The 16,757-nt window shown below is 37.5% G+C and overlaps 1 protein-coding gene across 1 annotated transcript; it reads left to right on the top strand.

Moving 5' to 3' along the window:
- The first annotated feature begins 6,660 nt into the window (after positions 1–6,660).
- LOC127101298 (putative E3 ubiquitin-protein ligase XBAT31) lies at positions 6,661–9,262 on the top strand. The gene is made up of 8 exons (XM_051038670.1): positions 6,661–7,079; positions 7,169–7,228; positions 7,367–7,438; positions 7,557–7,678; positions 7,770–7,910; positions 7,988–8,095; positions 8,242–8,497; positions 8,650–9,262. Exons 1-8 carry the CDS (start codon positions 6,900–6,902, stop codon positions 9,055–9,057), a joined length of 1,347 nt encoding a protein of 448 aa, XP_050894627.1. The 5' UTR covers positions 6,661–6,899; the 3' UTR covers positions 9,058–9,262.
- The last annotated feature ends 7,495 nt before the right edge of the window (positions 9,263–16,757 follow it).

The raw sequence follows: 16,757 nt of genomic DNA, 5'->3' as shown, positions 1-16,757 counted from the left end.
GGAGATATGGAGCTGTGAGGAGATGTGTGTGCTGGTGTAGCTGAACAGATGAACAACTATTATTGAAGGAGATGTGTTTGTTGTAAGTCAGAATGTTGTTCTGTTTACAGATGTCAAAGGGAATGTTTGATGTCGTGCACAGGTGATATTGAGGCAGATGTCAGAAGGACATTCTGACTGTTACAGGTGCTGTTATTATCAAAGGAGTTGTATGTGATGCACAGATTTAGGGGGAGAAGGAGTACCCTTGTGCATTTGTGTGTCTTACTAGTTGCCTCTATAACTAGTAATTTTGTATGTGTTGCACAAATTCAGGGGGAGAAGAAGTATACTTGTGCATGTGTGTATTACTAGTACACAGAACATTCAATGTGAATGTTTGGTGTTATGTGATTGCACATTTAATGGCAATCTATGTATGATTGAAGATCTGATTTGTAGGCGCATTCAATCATTGATTACAACCTGATTTACTTATTTTCCAAGGAGATCTAACCAGCTGTTATGACAAGATTTAATTGGAAAATAGTTTTAGGGTTTTCAAGATGTCCAAGCCCAGCTGAATGCTTCTATAAATAGGACATGGAAAACCTGATTTGATACACAACCAATATTGAGCGAAATACTGAGAGAGAGAGAGAGAGAGCTAGGGTTTGTGTCTTGTTTAGTCGTGAGACTTGTAAGTCGTTCAAGTCATACTTAGATGATTGAATTGGTCTGATTTATGGTTGTAATTTGTCACTCTAAAGCTTGTAAGCAAGAGTGTGTGTCTACTTGATCAAAGCTGTGAAGCAAGATCAAGTGTGTGTCTACTTAATAAAAGTTGTTAAGCAAGATCAAGTGTGTGTCTAGTTGATTGAAATTGTGAAGTAAAATCAAGTGTGTGTTATTGAAAAGTGTTTTCTTTTCTCAAGGAATTGTTGTTTAAAATCACAGGGGTGATTGAAGGGAAGTGAGTGGGTTCTCATATCTAAGAGTGCTTAGGTAGAAATTGCACGGGTAGAGATTAGGTGAGAAAGACTGTAACTTGTTGAAGTGTACGGAGAGTCTTTGAACTGATTCTATTTAGTGGATTTCCTTCCTGGCTTGGTAGCCCCCAAACGTAGGTGAGTTGCACCGAACTGGGTTAACAATTGCTTGTGTCTTTTGCATTACCATTCTATATCTTTCTTATATTTGTGTTACTCAGATATTAGTGTCGTGACATTACCTTCGACATCTCATATCTGATACCAGAATTTCACTCATTATCGATGGATGTTTGGTTGAGTATTCTCCCACTGATAACAAAAGATCTTTAAGCTTTTGTTAAAATCAATCCACCAATCTTTGAAATTTTTACCATGAACTATGAGGTTTTGATCCCTCATTTTTATGTTGGTACATAGGCATAAGACCGAAGGTCTTGTCAAACACAAAAATATAATAATGAATTTTTTTCTCATCCCCTCACTTTGGGTGCTAATACCTTCCTTCTGTGTAACCAACCCCCTTACTTGTAACTCTGACATTTTATTAGTTTTGATTTTAAAACTTCTTATCTTTGGGTTTTGTTCGTACTTTTCTCTTTTCCTTTGGAAACAACAAAAGCACGGTGGCGGCTCTGGTTTTATTGATGTTGAGCTAACCAATAGCCCAGTGGTCATGAATTTACCGCTACAGTTGGTGCATAAGATGAAGAATATGAATATGGAAGAAGGGAGATAATTGAAATAACAAACTTCCACTACTCTTTAAAACGGTTATAATAAATGGTTACACACTACTCTATTGACAACTACACTTGTTTATATACACAAACAATAATGTCACGTAGAGGAAAATGCTAACCTACACTAGCTACATTGGGCTTAAAAAACTAATACTACTACTAAATATTGATTGTTTCTAACACCATACCTTAATTTATATTTAACTAATCAAAACTAACAACACCAATTCCATCCCTCAAGTGGAGAAATTGACCAGTCTTGGTCGCTTTCGGCAGAGCATCTACCAGTTGCTTCTGGATGCTACAATGCATAATTTCTAGCCCTCCATTTTGAACCTGACTTCTCAAAAAGTGATACTTAGTCTCAATATGATTTCTTCTTCCATGCAACACCGAGTTCTTGGCAAGATTAATTGCATACTTGTTATCAAACGTCAACTTTAGAGCCTTGTTTACCTTGATCTTCATATCCTGCAGTAAATTCAAAAGCCAAACAACTTGACATGCAGCCATAACACCTACAATGTATTTAACTTCACAAGTTGACAAAGAAATAACTGATTGCTTCTTGGAACACCAAGAAACAAGACCTCCCAGATACTTGAACAAATATCTAAAAGTACTTCTTCTATCAACTCTGTCTCCATACCAGTCAGAGTATGAGTAACACATCAACTTTGAATTAGCCTTTTCACCATAATGGAACAAAACTCCATAATTTAGAGTCCCTTTAATATACCTTAGAATCTTGACAGCAACTTGGTAATAAGACCACTTCGGGTTACTCATGAACCTACTAACCATTTCAAATTAATAGAAAATATCAGGTATGGTATTACACAAATACCTCAGAGAGCCAACCAACTGCTTGAAAGTTGTAGCATCTACATTATCACCTTCAGGACCAGAATCCAATTTGTGATTTACTTCTGAATTCAACAACTCAAATATCTTCAAAAGCTCAAGTTCATACTTCAACTAATGCAAAATGATACCCTTCTCAGAGGACAAAATATTCATCCCTAAAAAATATACCATATTTCCCAAATCAGTCATCTCAAACCCATTCATCATCACCTTCTTGAACTTCATTATCTCATTTGAACAACTTCCTATCAGCAATATGTCATCAACATAGAGACACACCAAAATCATATTGCATTCATAAGTATGCTGAACATAAACGCCATACTCCATCTTACACTTTTTGAATCCTCAAAGCTTGAAAAACGAATCCATTTTTCAGATTCCAAGCTCAAGGAGCTTGTTTCAGTCCATACAACGCTTTATGTAACTTGTACACAATCTCTTCTTGATTCTTTTTCATAAATCCAGGAGGTTGTGACACGTATACCTCTTGTTGCAATGGACCATTCAGAAATGCAGATTTCACATCTAAATACATCAGAGGCCAATTCTAGTTAGTTGCTATCGCAATCACCAATCTGATTGTCTCAAGTCTTGCTATAGGATCAAACACCTAAAAGTAGTATAAACCAAATTTCTGTAGAAAAACTCTTGCCACTAACTTTGCTTTGTGTTTGCTAATTGATCCATCTGGCTTCAGTTTCACCTTGAAAACCCATCTAACGCTGATGGTTTTCTTGTCCTTTGGAAGCTTAGTCAACTCCCAAGTCTTGTTTCTTTTTATAGCCTTAAGTTCTTTTTTCATGGCCTTCAGCCACACTTTATTCTTGAGTTATTCTTCAACACTAGTTGGTTCAGAGTCTACTAACATGGCACACTTAGCGATTTCTCCTTCAGAGTCTATTTCAGTATCTTACAACATGTTAAACTCTGCAAACCTTCTTGGAATGTTTCTGATTCTTTGTAGCCTCTAAACTTGTTCAAAATCTTCTTTAGATGTTGGAATAGTATCAGATGCTGGAACCCCAGAAGTACCACCTTCATAGGCATGAACACCTTCATATTCTGGAATATTCCTAGAGTCTAGATCTCCACCAGAGTTTGAATCACCATCAGAATCTAGATTTGAATCATATTCATCTTCAGAGTCAGACTCGTCTTCAGAGTCACTATCAGACTCTGACTTATCTTCAGAGGCATAATCCCCCTCAGAAGCAGATTCTCCTTCAGAGCCACCTTCTGATTCTGACTCTTCTTCAAAACCTTCAGATTCTGAAGTGTCTTCATAAGTTAACTCGCCAAAGTTGGATTGAGACTTGACCCAATCCCACACTTCTGATTCTTTCATAATGATATCTCTGATGAATTCAACCTTGTTAGTGAATAGACAGTAAATCTTATAATCACTTATATTATGGTATGCGATAAGCAACATAACTTTCCTTCTGTCATCCAACTTCCTTCTCTTAGCATTTAGAACATGTTTGTAACAAACAGAACCAAACACCTTTAGATGGCTCACATTTTGCTTATCTCCAATCCACTTCTCTAAAGGAACAATTTTGTTCCTCTTTTTGGTTGGACACCTATTGAGCACATATGTTGCATTGGCAACAACTTTTTCCCACAAGATGTAAGGCAGCTTTTTCTCCTTCAGCATGCTCCTTGTCATATCAAGCAAAGTTCGGTTTCTTCTTTCAGCAAGACCATTATGTTAAGGAGTGTATGGACTAGTCACCTCATGCTCAATTCCATTCTCCTCACAGAACTTTCCGAACTCTGTAGAGTTATACTCATCTCCATCATCAGTTCTGAGAATGTTCAGCTTCTGACCACTCTAATTCTCAGCCTTCATTCTGAATTTCTTAAATTCAGCAAACAACCCGTGTTTGAAATTTATAAGGGATACCCACGTCATCCTTGTGAACTCATCAACAAATGACACAAAGTATTTATTCCCTTAAAGTGAAGGTACTGGAAATGGTTCCATGCTTTGATCTTGGGGGCATTTTAGATGCAAATGACAGTCTTGGTTGCTTCCCTTTCATGCATACATTGCATAACTTCTCTGGATTCTTAATTACAGGAATTCCATGTACCAACTTCTTTGAACTCAGATGCCCAAAGCTTCTAAAGTTCAGATGACCAAATCTTTTGTGCCACATCTCATTTTCCTTCATAACACTTGCTGCACTAAGGCATTCAAAGTCTACAGTTTTAACATTCACTTTGAATTTTATATTCCTTCCCTGTTCTGACTTCATAATCAACTTCTGATTACAGTCATACAACTTCAAAATATTTCCCTTCATGGTAACTAAAAAACCTTTCTCAATTAATTGGCATACACTCATCAGATTGATTTTCATGCTAGGAATATACCACACGTTCTAAACAATTCAGTTATACCACTATTCAGAACTACTCTGACATTTCTCATTCCTTCAGCATTCAGATGCTTATCGTTAACACATTTGATCTTGGTCCTCTTATTAGAGTCAAACTCAACCAACCATTTCTTATTTCTAGTAAGGTGATTTGAACAACCAGTGTCCATGTACCACCAGTCTTTCAAAGACACACTATTAGACTCAGAAGCCATGAATAAATAGGTTCATCATCAGAATCTCCTCTGGCTATGTTTGCTTCTTCTGACTTTCTTTTCTTGTTTGACCACCAATCAGCAGCGAAGTGGCTAAACTTCTTACAACAGTAGCACTGGACTTTCCTATTGTCATACTTTTCCTTCCTCTTCTGAGCACTCTTCTGCCTTTCAGAAGTTAAGGTTTATGAACACCATCAGATTTCTTCCTGGCTTCTGACCAAAACTACTTCTGATAATTCTTACTAGAAACTAATTTCAAAGCCTGCTGTTCTACCTCCATTTTTCAGAGTTTCTCTCAGTCAAACACATCTCTTGTGCCTCTAGACTTCTTTACAGCTCTTCAACTCTCATGGTGCTAAGATCCTTAGAATGTTAAATTGCTACAACAATGTAATCAAATTGAGGAGTAATAGATCTAAGTACCTTCTCAATGATCTTTTCTTCAGAGAGAGTTTCTCTACACGACTTCATCTCATTTGTGATCAGAATCACTCTAGAGACGTAGTCAGATACCTACTCATTGTTCTTCATGTTGAGATTCTCATACTACTTACGTAGAGACTGAAGCTTCACCTTCTTCACTGATGCATCACCGTCGTAGCACCGTAGTAGTAGTTTTTTTCCGGTAATTAGTAATTGTTGTTGTTGCTACGTATGTTTTCCATATTATTCTAGTTGAATAAGAATGATGGTGTTGTAAGGAAGAGAATGATGCATAGCTAAACACAACAGTCAAAGAAACTAGAAGCAAATTGTTATTGAAGTCCCACATTGGTTTATTCAGAGTTAATTTTAGTCTTTATATAGCTCATACAAACACCTACTAACATCTATTTATGGATTGAGAGTATATTGTATGAACTTGGGTCTCAAGCCCAAACACTTCTTTTAAAAAAACTTAATTAAATTATTAAATATTAATTTAGTTAAAATCATTATTAAATATTAAATTAGTTAAAAATATATTAATTAATAAAATATCCTAGTTATCCTTACCAATTAATTAATTTTTTTTTTATCCTAATCATCATTGTCACACTTACAAAAGGGGAGGGGGGTCAATTTTGCTCCTACGTATGTTTTCCATATTATTCTAATTGAGGAAGAATAATGATGTTGTAAGGAAGAAACTGATGCATAACTAGAAGCAAGCCTCAAAGAAAATAGAAGCAAATTGTTATTGAAGTAGAGGAGGATCACAAAAATACAAAGATCATCAAAACTAAGGTTCACTGATTTTATAATAGGGGATCAAACGTCTCAAATTATAGATACTAAAAAGTGAATTTAAATTTTATTTTTAAATGAGATAATTTTTCAAAAAGGTAAAATTTACTTTTAAAAAGCACAATATATACATACAAAAATACGTATGAAAATACAATGTCATAGTATCAAGATTTGTGTCAAGAACTAATTTTCCATATACATAAATCTTGTCCTATAAGCCTTTTATATTGGACATTTTGTTACCATAGTAATTTGTTTGCACCAAAGGTAGACATATATTGAGGCTAATAGAGCCTACCCTATACAAGAATCTGATTGATGCCATGCCATACCCAACTTTCTCTGAATAACTCCTCATCACTGACACATTCAGCTACCTATGTAACTATGTCTCTTCTCTCTCTCTCTCTCTCTCTCAAACTCAATGATAAATGAGGAAACTTTGAATTGAAAACGTGGCGCAGAAACTAGAACAACAAGGAGAGAATGGGTCAAGGTCTTAGTTGCAGAGGGAGTCATGAACATGGACTCTTTCGTGCTGTCCAACATGGTCATCTTCAAACTGTTGTTGCTCTGTTACAGACACACCCTTCTCTTATTCATCGTACTACTGTTTATGACCACCATTCCCCTCTTCATATTGCTGCTGCTAATGGTCAGATCCAGGTTCGTTTTTTTTTTACCAATTGGGTTTGTCTCAAAGTTTGTGTTTTTGTTTTCAAATTTTTGTGGGTGATTTTTGGGGGAATTTGCAGGTTTTATCTAGGCTTTTGGATGGATCTGCAAATCCAGATGTGTTGAATCGACAGAAGCAGGTTGGTTTTTGGAATGTGATTTGATTTTTGAGTTTGGTTTTAATGGCATTAATTGATGAATTGAATGTGAGTGAAAAGGGGAATCTTTTTGTGTTTGTTTTTTTACTTATTTTTAATTGCTTTTTTGAAATGGTTCAGACCCCGCTTATGTTGGCAGCGATGCATGGAAAAATTGATTGTGTGGAAAAGCTACTTGAAGCTGGTGCTAATGTATGTGTTAGTGTTAGTGTTGGATTTCCCTCCATGTTTCATTTCAATTTCATGACTTTAAAAAAAGAAAAAGGAAAAAGCTATTTTATTAAAATAAGTGATTATGACAAATTATCAGGTTTTAATGTTTGATGTCTGTCATGGAAGAACCTGTTTGCACTATGCTGCTTACTATGGTCATTCTTCGTGTCTTAAAGCAATACTTTCTGCTGCTCAAACTAGTCCCGTGGCTGCTTCGTGGTTAGTTCTTTTCTGTTTTCGGATTGAGTTTGATTATAATTGATTCATTTGAAATGCTAAAGAGAAATAAGAGTTCGGTTGATTGTTGTAGGGGGTTTTCGCGGTTTGTGAATATTAGAGACGGTAGGGGTGCTACACCGTTGCATTTAGCGGCTCGTCAAAGACGGTCTGAATGTGTGCATACTTTGTTGTGTAGTGGAGCTCTTGTTTCTGCTTCAACTAGCAGATATGGGTAATGATCTATGGAATGGAAGCTCTGATGATGAATGACAAGCTTAGATTTGATTTAATACGTTTCGTTATTTGCAGATGTCCCGGGAGCACTCCTCTTCATCTTGCAGCAAAAGGAGGATCTCTGGATTGCATCCGCGAACTATTAGCATGGGGTGCAGACCGTCTTCAACGCGATGCATCTGGGTACATTATTTCATTTTCGTCGAAATTTTTGTAGCTCGGTCCCGTTTGCTGTTTTTCAACTTACGAACCACCTTATCCTGAGCATAATTGTTGTGATTCATATAAGTAGAAAAATCTCTTAAAACATGTCTGCGGTGTTTATGCAGGCGTATACCATATGTGGTTGCTCTGAAGCACAAACACGGAGCATGTGCAGCATTGCTAAATCTTTCATCCGCACAGCCTCTTGTCTGGCCGTCGTCATTGAAAATTATCAGCGAGCTTAATCCGGAGGCTAAAACTTTACTAGAGCAGGCTTTGATGGACGCAAACAGAGAAAGGGAGAAAAACATATTGAAAGGAAGTCCTCACTCTCTTCCGTCTCCATCACACCCTCATCTGATCGACGACAACATCTCTGAGGTAATTTGACATTAATTCGAGTTCGTACCAAATTTTTCAGCTTACTACATTGCTTATATAGAATAGAAGTTAGTTTAATATCCCTCTCTCCCTGCGCGTCTGCCTTGACACACTCGATATATACTTATTGCGGGATCTGATGAAATTTTCAGGTTAGCGAGACGGAACTATGCTGCATCTGCTTTGAGCAAGTGTGTACGATTGAAGTCCAAGACTGTGGCCACCAAATGTGTGCACAATGCACACTAACACTCTGTTGTCACAACAGGCCGAACACATCGACTTCTCAACCAACCCCACCCGTTTGTCCATTCTGTCGAAGCGCCATATCTAAACTGACGGTTATCAAGATAGAAACTCAGGAAGACATAGATCAAGACGGTACACCTGATACCACTTATTTCAAGCCAAGCAAGTCACGGAAATATCGAAACATGAACGAAGGCTGCAGCAGCAGTTTCAAGGGAATGTCCAATGTAAACTCATACGGAAAAATGAACGGCCGTAGCTCCGGTATGATTGCTTCCGAAAACGAGTGGATTGATGATAAGCCACAATGATGCTACTGCTGCTGATGTTGTAAATTGTAATGTCAATCCATTAAAATTGAGAAAAATCTTATTTCTCATAAGATGAGGTCTAAGAAAGACCATAAAGAAAATGTATTGTGTATTATTTGCTTCTGAATGTAACAAGAAAATGAGAAATAAAATATGGAAAGGAGAAAAGCATGGTTCTATTATTGGATTCATGTGATTATGTCTACATCGATGTAATAATTTCTGCACTACCTACCTGTACTGAAGGAAACTTACGATTAATATAACAGAATCAGGACAAGTTTATGTGTCAGTGTCACTCACTGGGACCTCGCTATGCTACGGATAACTAGTTGACAAATCAGCATTAGTATCATTGTTACAAAATCTATGAATAATGACTAGTGACTGTATTTAAAGTCTTGTGTCTCTTCAAATAATTTCATGAGGAAAATGACACATTATCATGGGCACTTGTATGCAAGAGTAGTTACGTATTCCTTCCCTCTAAGAGTGATTCAGTTGATCATTTTACATAGATTAAGAAATATGAATACTCCTTATTAAATAAAAAAGATTTTTTTTTAAATATTGTGAAAAGTAATATAAATTAGATGATAGAATTGAAAAAGTTTAATTGAAAATTGAAATGGATAATTCATTTTAAAACATTTTATTTATTTCAAATGGATCACTCAGTGTGGGGCGGAGGGAATAGAGTCCTGAGCATCAACACCTTTCTAAAAAAGATGTGTTTGTGTCGTCTGTAATCGACTCTGACATTTGTAATTTAGTATTATAAAGTATGTAACATCGACACCTCTAAAAAATACGTGTGAATATTATTAGAAAATTAATTTAAATCGAATTGATCGAAACTAGAATTGTAAGTATTTCAAGCACTCTCAAATGTCTTAGAGTTGGAACGCAGGAATACCCAGGATAATTCAGCTTATACTTGAGTTTTCACAAGACCGATGAAAACTCAAATGTAGAGAAGAGTATCTGGAATTATAGTGAAGATGATGCATGTTTTTTGTTATATTTTACTGAATCTAAGTATTTATAGGTCATATTGGTGTTGTTTCACAAGGTTGCGACCCTTGGTGAAACAACTTCCTTTTACCAAGAGTTACAAGTTTTTGCCAAGTTTCGTACTTTTATCAAAAGTTACATTGTTTTGCCTACTGCAACATTCTTCAAAAGTTGCATACTTTCATTCTACAACACTTCACGAAGTGTTGCCTATTTTCGAATTTAAACCTACCACAACACTTCATAAGTATTGCCTATTTTCGAATTCAAACCCACTGCAACACTTCACAAGTGTTATCTATTTCTGAATTCGAAATTAATCTTCACTTGCATATTTTCTTGTCATTTTGAAACACACTCAAGATTATTAATTCTAAATAATTTACATAAATCCCCCACTTGTTCTAATAATGACAAGATCAATTCCAGAAAAAGAGAAATAAAGAATTTTAATACAGTTAGAATCTTTCAATTTAAAACTTAATCTTAGTGAGGACAACGCAATGTCAAATCGGAATGTTAGGTATCAATGCTTTTAAACCATTAATCCATATGATTAGACCGACGTTACCTTACACATATTCTTCAAGGGTTCTTCCCCTACATATCTCGCCTAACACTTATTTATGATCATATGCTTTCCTGTTTCATGAATTTTCCGTGAGAGAAACTCCAACTCTCACTTTGAGGCGACACAATCTCAAAATTCACATAGGTGAAGTTCATATTGTATCATTTTCTATGAGACACATACCCTCGGTATTGGACTTCATTAAGAGTTAAAAAACTCAACCCTCATTTTAAAGGTCAACATTATCACGAAATGTTTGACACATTTAAATCAACGACTTGTTGTTACCCATTGAATCTTGAGGTTAATGTTCTGTTAACATAAGATTGGGTTGTCGCTGTAACACCCTTCTAAAATACCCCAAATATTTAATTAAAATAGCAATATATAAATCAGAGTAATTATGCAATTAAGGGTTCACACAATCATTTCACACCATTCACCATAATAACTGTCATGCTCTTTTATTAATTCAAAACATAAAGCATTTGCACAATACGCAGCGGATAGAAATCAATCATGCAGACCATGTAACACATTACATGTAAAATTATTCAACAAGGTAAAACATCCCGTCCCGATGTTACATCTATCAGAGTATGACCCACTAAGGAGACTACACTAGACTCCAAGCACTAGCTTCTACTCAATCACTGCTCGTTACCTGAAAAATAGTTGTAAGGGTGAGTTCCTCAATCGATATAATAAGCATTATAAAATATCATGCAATGTTAAGTAATTTAACACATTAATCACCCTAATCATATCACACATTCGGTAACGGCACATCAACTCAAATATCATACTCAATACCAACACAATTCATACTCATACTCAATGCCAACACAAACACACGTATAATATTGGAATACATCCATTCATATTATATGCCATACATACATTATGCAATGAGACTCCATGCATGCGGTACCGACTATTCGTGAACATATAGTTCACCTCACCGATCAAATCCAGATACGGCTACCAAGCCCACTAGTCCCACTCATTTGAGACCTAGTGACTCACTCACTAATTCCTCACCACGGGAATTAGCTACCACCCCCAAGGGCCATGCTATGCACGCTAATTCACCTAGCATGCAAACATCAACAACAGTCCATAATGACTAACTCACTAATTCCTCACTATGGGAATTAGCTACCACCATAAAGGCCACAATATGCATGCTAAATCACCTAGCAATGCAAAATCATCAACAATAATCCACAATGGACATATGCTCACACTCTAAGCCATAAACAGTCTATTCACAATTGCATACATAACATATACATTCACAGCATTATGCATACCATCATACATTCATCAACACATGTATCAAAACATCATATCATGTCAAATAATTAATCACAGTATTAGCACACTCCACTAATACCTATACTGCTCAAAACAGCGGGAATTAATCCCTATTACATCATACGCCAATATAGGCCAAACACCAATTATGCACACATTATTCAAATATTAATTTTTCCAATTTCCAACAGTGTTAACCGGTTAACGCCCTGGGTTAACCGGTTAACGCAACACAGAACACGCTTTCTGGCAAAATTCAACAGTGTTAACCGGTTAACGCCCTGGGTTAACCGGTTAACGCAGACAGAACAGCAACATTTTCACAACTCACAACAGTGTTAACCGGTTAACACCCTGGGTTAACCGGTTAACGCAAGACAGAAAGTTGTTCCTGCGCTAACACGAAGCAGAATGCAGAATTATCCGCATTTTCCGCCGTTGGAGGACTTCCGGACCTCCGAATCCGATTCCGTAAAAAGCTATACGTTCGGGAAATCACCACTCACACAAATACAGATTCAATTACAGTTTTCACATCATCTATTCATCACAATTTTTCAACATTCATAATCCAATTAGGGTCAATTCAACGGTTTATCACTACCCATTACATGTTAACCCATAATACCCATTAAACGACGATAAACCCCCCTTACCTGAGTTAATCCGGCAATCCTTTAGCCTCAAGCTCTTCTCTTCTCCAACCTTCTTCCTCTTGCTCTGCCTCTTTGCCCTTTTCCTCTTTTTGAGCCGCTTCTCTGTTTTCACGTGAAAACTCTTTTTACCAAAAAATGGAACTCTTTTTCCTTATTTCCAACTTATATATTTTCCAATAATTATTATTCCAATAATAATAATAATAATAATCCAATAATTCCAATTATTTAATTAAATTAATAAATATAATATTAACTTAAATTAAATAATTATCTTATTTTTATCGGGGTGTTACAACTCTCCCCCACTAAAAGAGTTTTCGTCCTCGAAAACATACCTCAAGCGAATAACTCCGGATAAGACTCCTTCATCTGACTCTCAAGTTCCCAAGTCACATTGCCACCTGCTGGTCCTCCCCAAGCTACCTTTACCAAAGCAATCTCTTTACCCCGCAACTGCTTCAACTCTCGATCCTCGATCCTCATAGGTGATGTTTCAACAATCAGGTTATCTCTCACCTGTACATCATCTACTTGGACCACATGCGACGGATCAGGAATGTACCTCCTCAACTGAGACACATGAAAAACCTCATGCAAATTCGCAAGTGACGGCGGTAAAGCGATACGATAGGCTACCTCTCCTATCCTCTCCAAAATCTGATAAGGACCAATAAATCGAGGTGTCAACTTCTTCGACTTCAAAGCTCGACCAACTCCAGTTATCGGAGTAACACGAAGAAACACATGATCTCCCTCTTGAAACTCAAGTGACTTCCTCCTCTTGTCGTGATAACTCTTCTGACGACTCTGCGCAATTCTCATCTTCTCCTGAACCATCTTAATCTTTTCCGTAGTTTGTTGAACAATCTCCGGTCCAACCACAGCACTCTCACCGGACTCATACCAACATAAAGGCGTCCGACATCTCCTACCATACAAAGCTTCAAACGGTGCCATACCAATGCTCGAATGAAAACTATTGTTGTAGGTAAACTCAATCAAAGGTAAGTAACAATCCCAAGCACCTCCCTTTTCCAAAACACAAGCCCTCAAAAGATCCTCTAGTGACTGAATCGTCCTCTCAGTCTGACCATCAGTCTGCGGATGATATGCAGAACTCAATCTCAGCTTAGTTCCCAAAGCCTTCTGCAAACCTTCCCAAAACTTCGATGTAAATCTAGGATCTCTGTCCGAAACAATACTCGACGGAATACCATGCAAACTTACAATTTTCTCAATATACAATTCAGCAAATCTCTCTAACGGATAATCCATTCTGATCGGAATGAAATGAGCCGATTTCGTCAATCTGTCGACAATCACCCAAATAGCTTCAAAATTCTTACTTGTCCTCGGTAAACCAGAAACAAAATCCATACTGATACTATCCCACTTCCACTCTGGAATAGCCAACGGTTGCATTAGCCCAGACGGCTTCTGATGCTCAATCTTCGACTTCTGACAAATCAAACAAGAATAAACAAAACTCGCAATTTCTCTTTTCATTCCCGGCCACCAAAATAACTTTTTCAAATCATGATACATCTTCGTAGCTCCAGGATGAATACTCAGGCCACTACGATGTCCTTCCTCAAGAATACTCTTCTTAAGCTCGGTAACATCCGGAATACACACCCGATTACCAAATTTCAAAACACCATTCTCATCCACTCTGAATTCACCACCTTGACCTTGATTCACTAGAGTCAACTTATCAACCAAAAGCACATCGGATTTCTGACCCTCTCTAATCTCATCCAGAATACCACTCGTTAACTTCAACATTCCCAATTTAACACTATTGTGAGTACTCTCACACACCAAACTCAAGTCTCTAAACTGTTCAATTAAATCCAATTCTTTAACCATTAACATAGACATATGCAATGATTTCCGACTCAATGCATCAGCCACTACGTTTGCTTTACCCAGATGGTAATTCAAACCAAAGTCATAATCCTTCAGAAACTCTAACCATCTCCTCTGTCTCATATTCAGCTCTTTCTGATCAAACAAATACTTTAAACTTTTATGGTCACTGAAAACCTCAAATCTTGACCCGTACAAGTAATGCCTCCATAACTTCAGAACAAATACCACAGCTGCCAACTCTAAATCGTGTGTCGGATAGTTCCTCTCATGAACCCTCAGTTGTCTCGAAGCATAAGCTATAACCTGCTTATTCTGCATCAACACACCACCCAAACCCAACAATGAAGCATCACAGTAAACCTCAAATGATTCCGATGGACTCGGTAATATCAGAATATGAGCAGTAGTCAACCTTCTCTTTAACTCTTGGAAACCTTCTTCACATTTTGAGTCCCAAACAAACGCTTGCCCCTTTCTAGTCAACATCGTCAACGGTAACGCCAACTTAGAAAATCCCTCGATGAACTTCCTATAATTACCAGCCAAACCAAGAAAACTCCTTATCTCCGAAACTGATTTCGGAACTTCCCACTTAGATACCGCTTCTATCTTAGAAGGGTCAATAGCAACACCATCTCTTGAAATCACATGACCAAGAAAACTAACCTCTTCTAACCAAAATTCACACTTTGACAGTTTAGCAAATAGCTTCTTTTCTCGTAGAACTCCTAAAACCACTCTCAAATGCTCAGCATGCTCTTCTTCAGATTTCGAATACACCAAAATATCGTCAATAAACACCACAACAAACTTGTCTAGATACGGATGGAAAATCCTATTCATATACTCCATAAACACTCCAGGCGCATTAGTCACACCAAAAGGCATTACAGAATACTCATAATGTCCATACCTTGTTCTGAAAACAGTCTTCTGAATATCCTCAGTTTTCACACGTATCTGATGATACCCAGATCTCAAATCTATTTTGCTGAACACACTCGCACCAACCAACTGATCCATCAAATCATCAATCCTCGGCAAAGGATACCGATTCTTGATCGTCACTTTATTCAGTTGCCTGTAGTCCACACACAACCTCATAGTACCTTCTTTCTTCTTAACCAATAACACTGGTGCACCCCACGGTGACACACTCGGACGAATAAATTTCTTATCCAACAGATCTTCCAGCTGACTCTTCAATTCAGCTAACTCAACAGCAGACATACGGTACGGAGCCATCAACACCGGCCTAGTACCAGGTACCAAATCAATCGAGAACTCAACTTCACGCTCTGGCGGTAATTCATTCACTTCTTCCGGAAACACATCAGGAAAATCACACACCACAGCTAGATCGCAAATCACCAGTTTATCTTTAGCCTCCAAAGTCGCTAACAGCATAAACAACTCTGCCCCATCTGCTACTGTCTCATTCACCTGCCTTGCTTCAATTCCAAGAACTCTATCTCTTTCTTTCCTCTGACATCCTCTGGAAAGTACTTCCTTAGGAATCTCTCTCTGAACACAGCCCAAGTGATCTCAGCATTCCCAGCAGATTCCAACTCAGTGCGGGTAGCAACCCACCAATCATCTGCTTCTTCTGACAGCATATGCGTACCGAACCTGACCTTCTGGTTATCGGCACACTCAGTCACTCGGAAGATCCTCTCGATCTCCTTCAACCACTTCTGAGCACCATCTGGATCGTATGCTCCCTTGAACATTGGAGGATTGTTCTTCTGGAACTCACTCAGTTGACGAGCAGCTCCCATTCCCACAACATTCGGATTCCCTCCAAGTACTCCAGCTAGCATACCCAGAGCCTCAGCAATCGCAGCATCATCTCTACCTCTTCCAGCCAGCTCTATTCTGAAAACCCAACAAGCTAAAACAATAAGTACTGATAGGGTTACACAACACCTATCCCGTACAGGGGAAACAGAATAATTACGACTCGACTCGACCGACTATGCTCTGATACCACTAATGTAACACCCTTCTAAAATACCCCAAATATTTAATTAAAATAGCAATATATAAATCAGAGTAATTATGCAATTAAGGGTGTCACACAATCATTTCACACCATTCACCATAATAACTGTCATGCTCTTTTATTAATTCAAAACATAAAGCATTTGCACAATACGCAGCGGATAGAAATCAATCATGCAGACCATGTAACACATTACATGTAAAATTATTCAACAAGGTAAAACATCCCGTCCCGATGTTACATCTATCAGAGCATGACCCACTAA

Source organism: Lathyrus oleraceus, chromosome 7, assembly GCF_024323335.1.
Source record: "Lathyrus oleraceus cultivar Zhongwan6 chromosome 7, CAAS_Psat_ZW6_1.0, whole genome shotgun sequence".
NCBI classification, from domain to species: domain Eukaryota; kingdom Viridiplantae; phylum Streptophyta; class Magnoliopsida; order Fabales; family Fabaceae; genus Lathyrus; species Lathyrus oleraceus.
The sequence above is the reverse complement of the archived record's forward strand: the minus strand, read 5'-3'. Positions and strand labels throughout refer to the sequence as shown.

Bases quoted from the DNA above. Each gene is read 5' to 3' on its own strand.
- LOC127101298 (XM_051038670.1), top strand. From the start codon at position 6,900: ATGGGTCAAGGTCTTAGTTGCAGAGGGAGTCATGAACATGGACTCTTT. The intron at 7,439-7,556 runs GTATGTGTTAGT...ACAAATTATCAG, and splicing joins TACTTGAAGCTGGTGCTAAT to GTTTTAATGTTTGATGTCTG. The intron at 7,679-7,769 runs GTTAGTTCTTTT...TGATTGTTGTAG, and splicing joins AGTCCCGTGGCTGCTTCGTG to GGGGTTTTCGCGGTTTGTGA.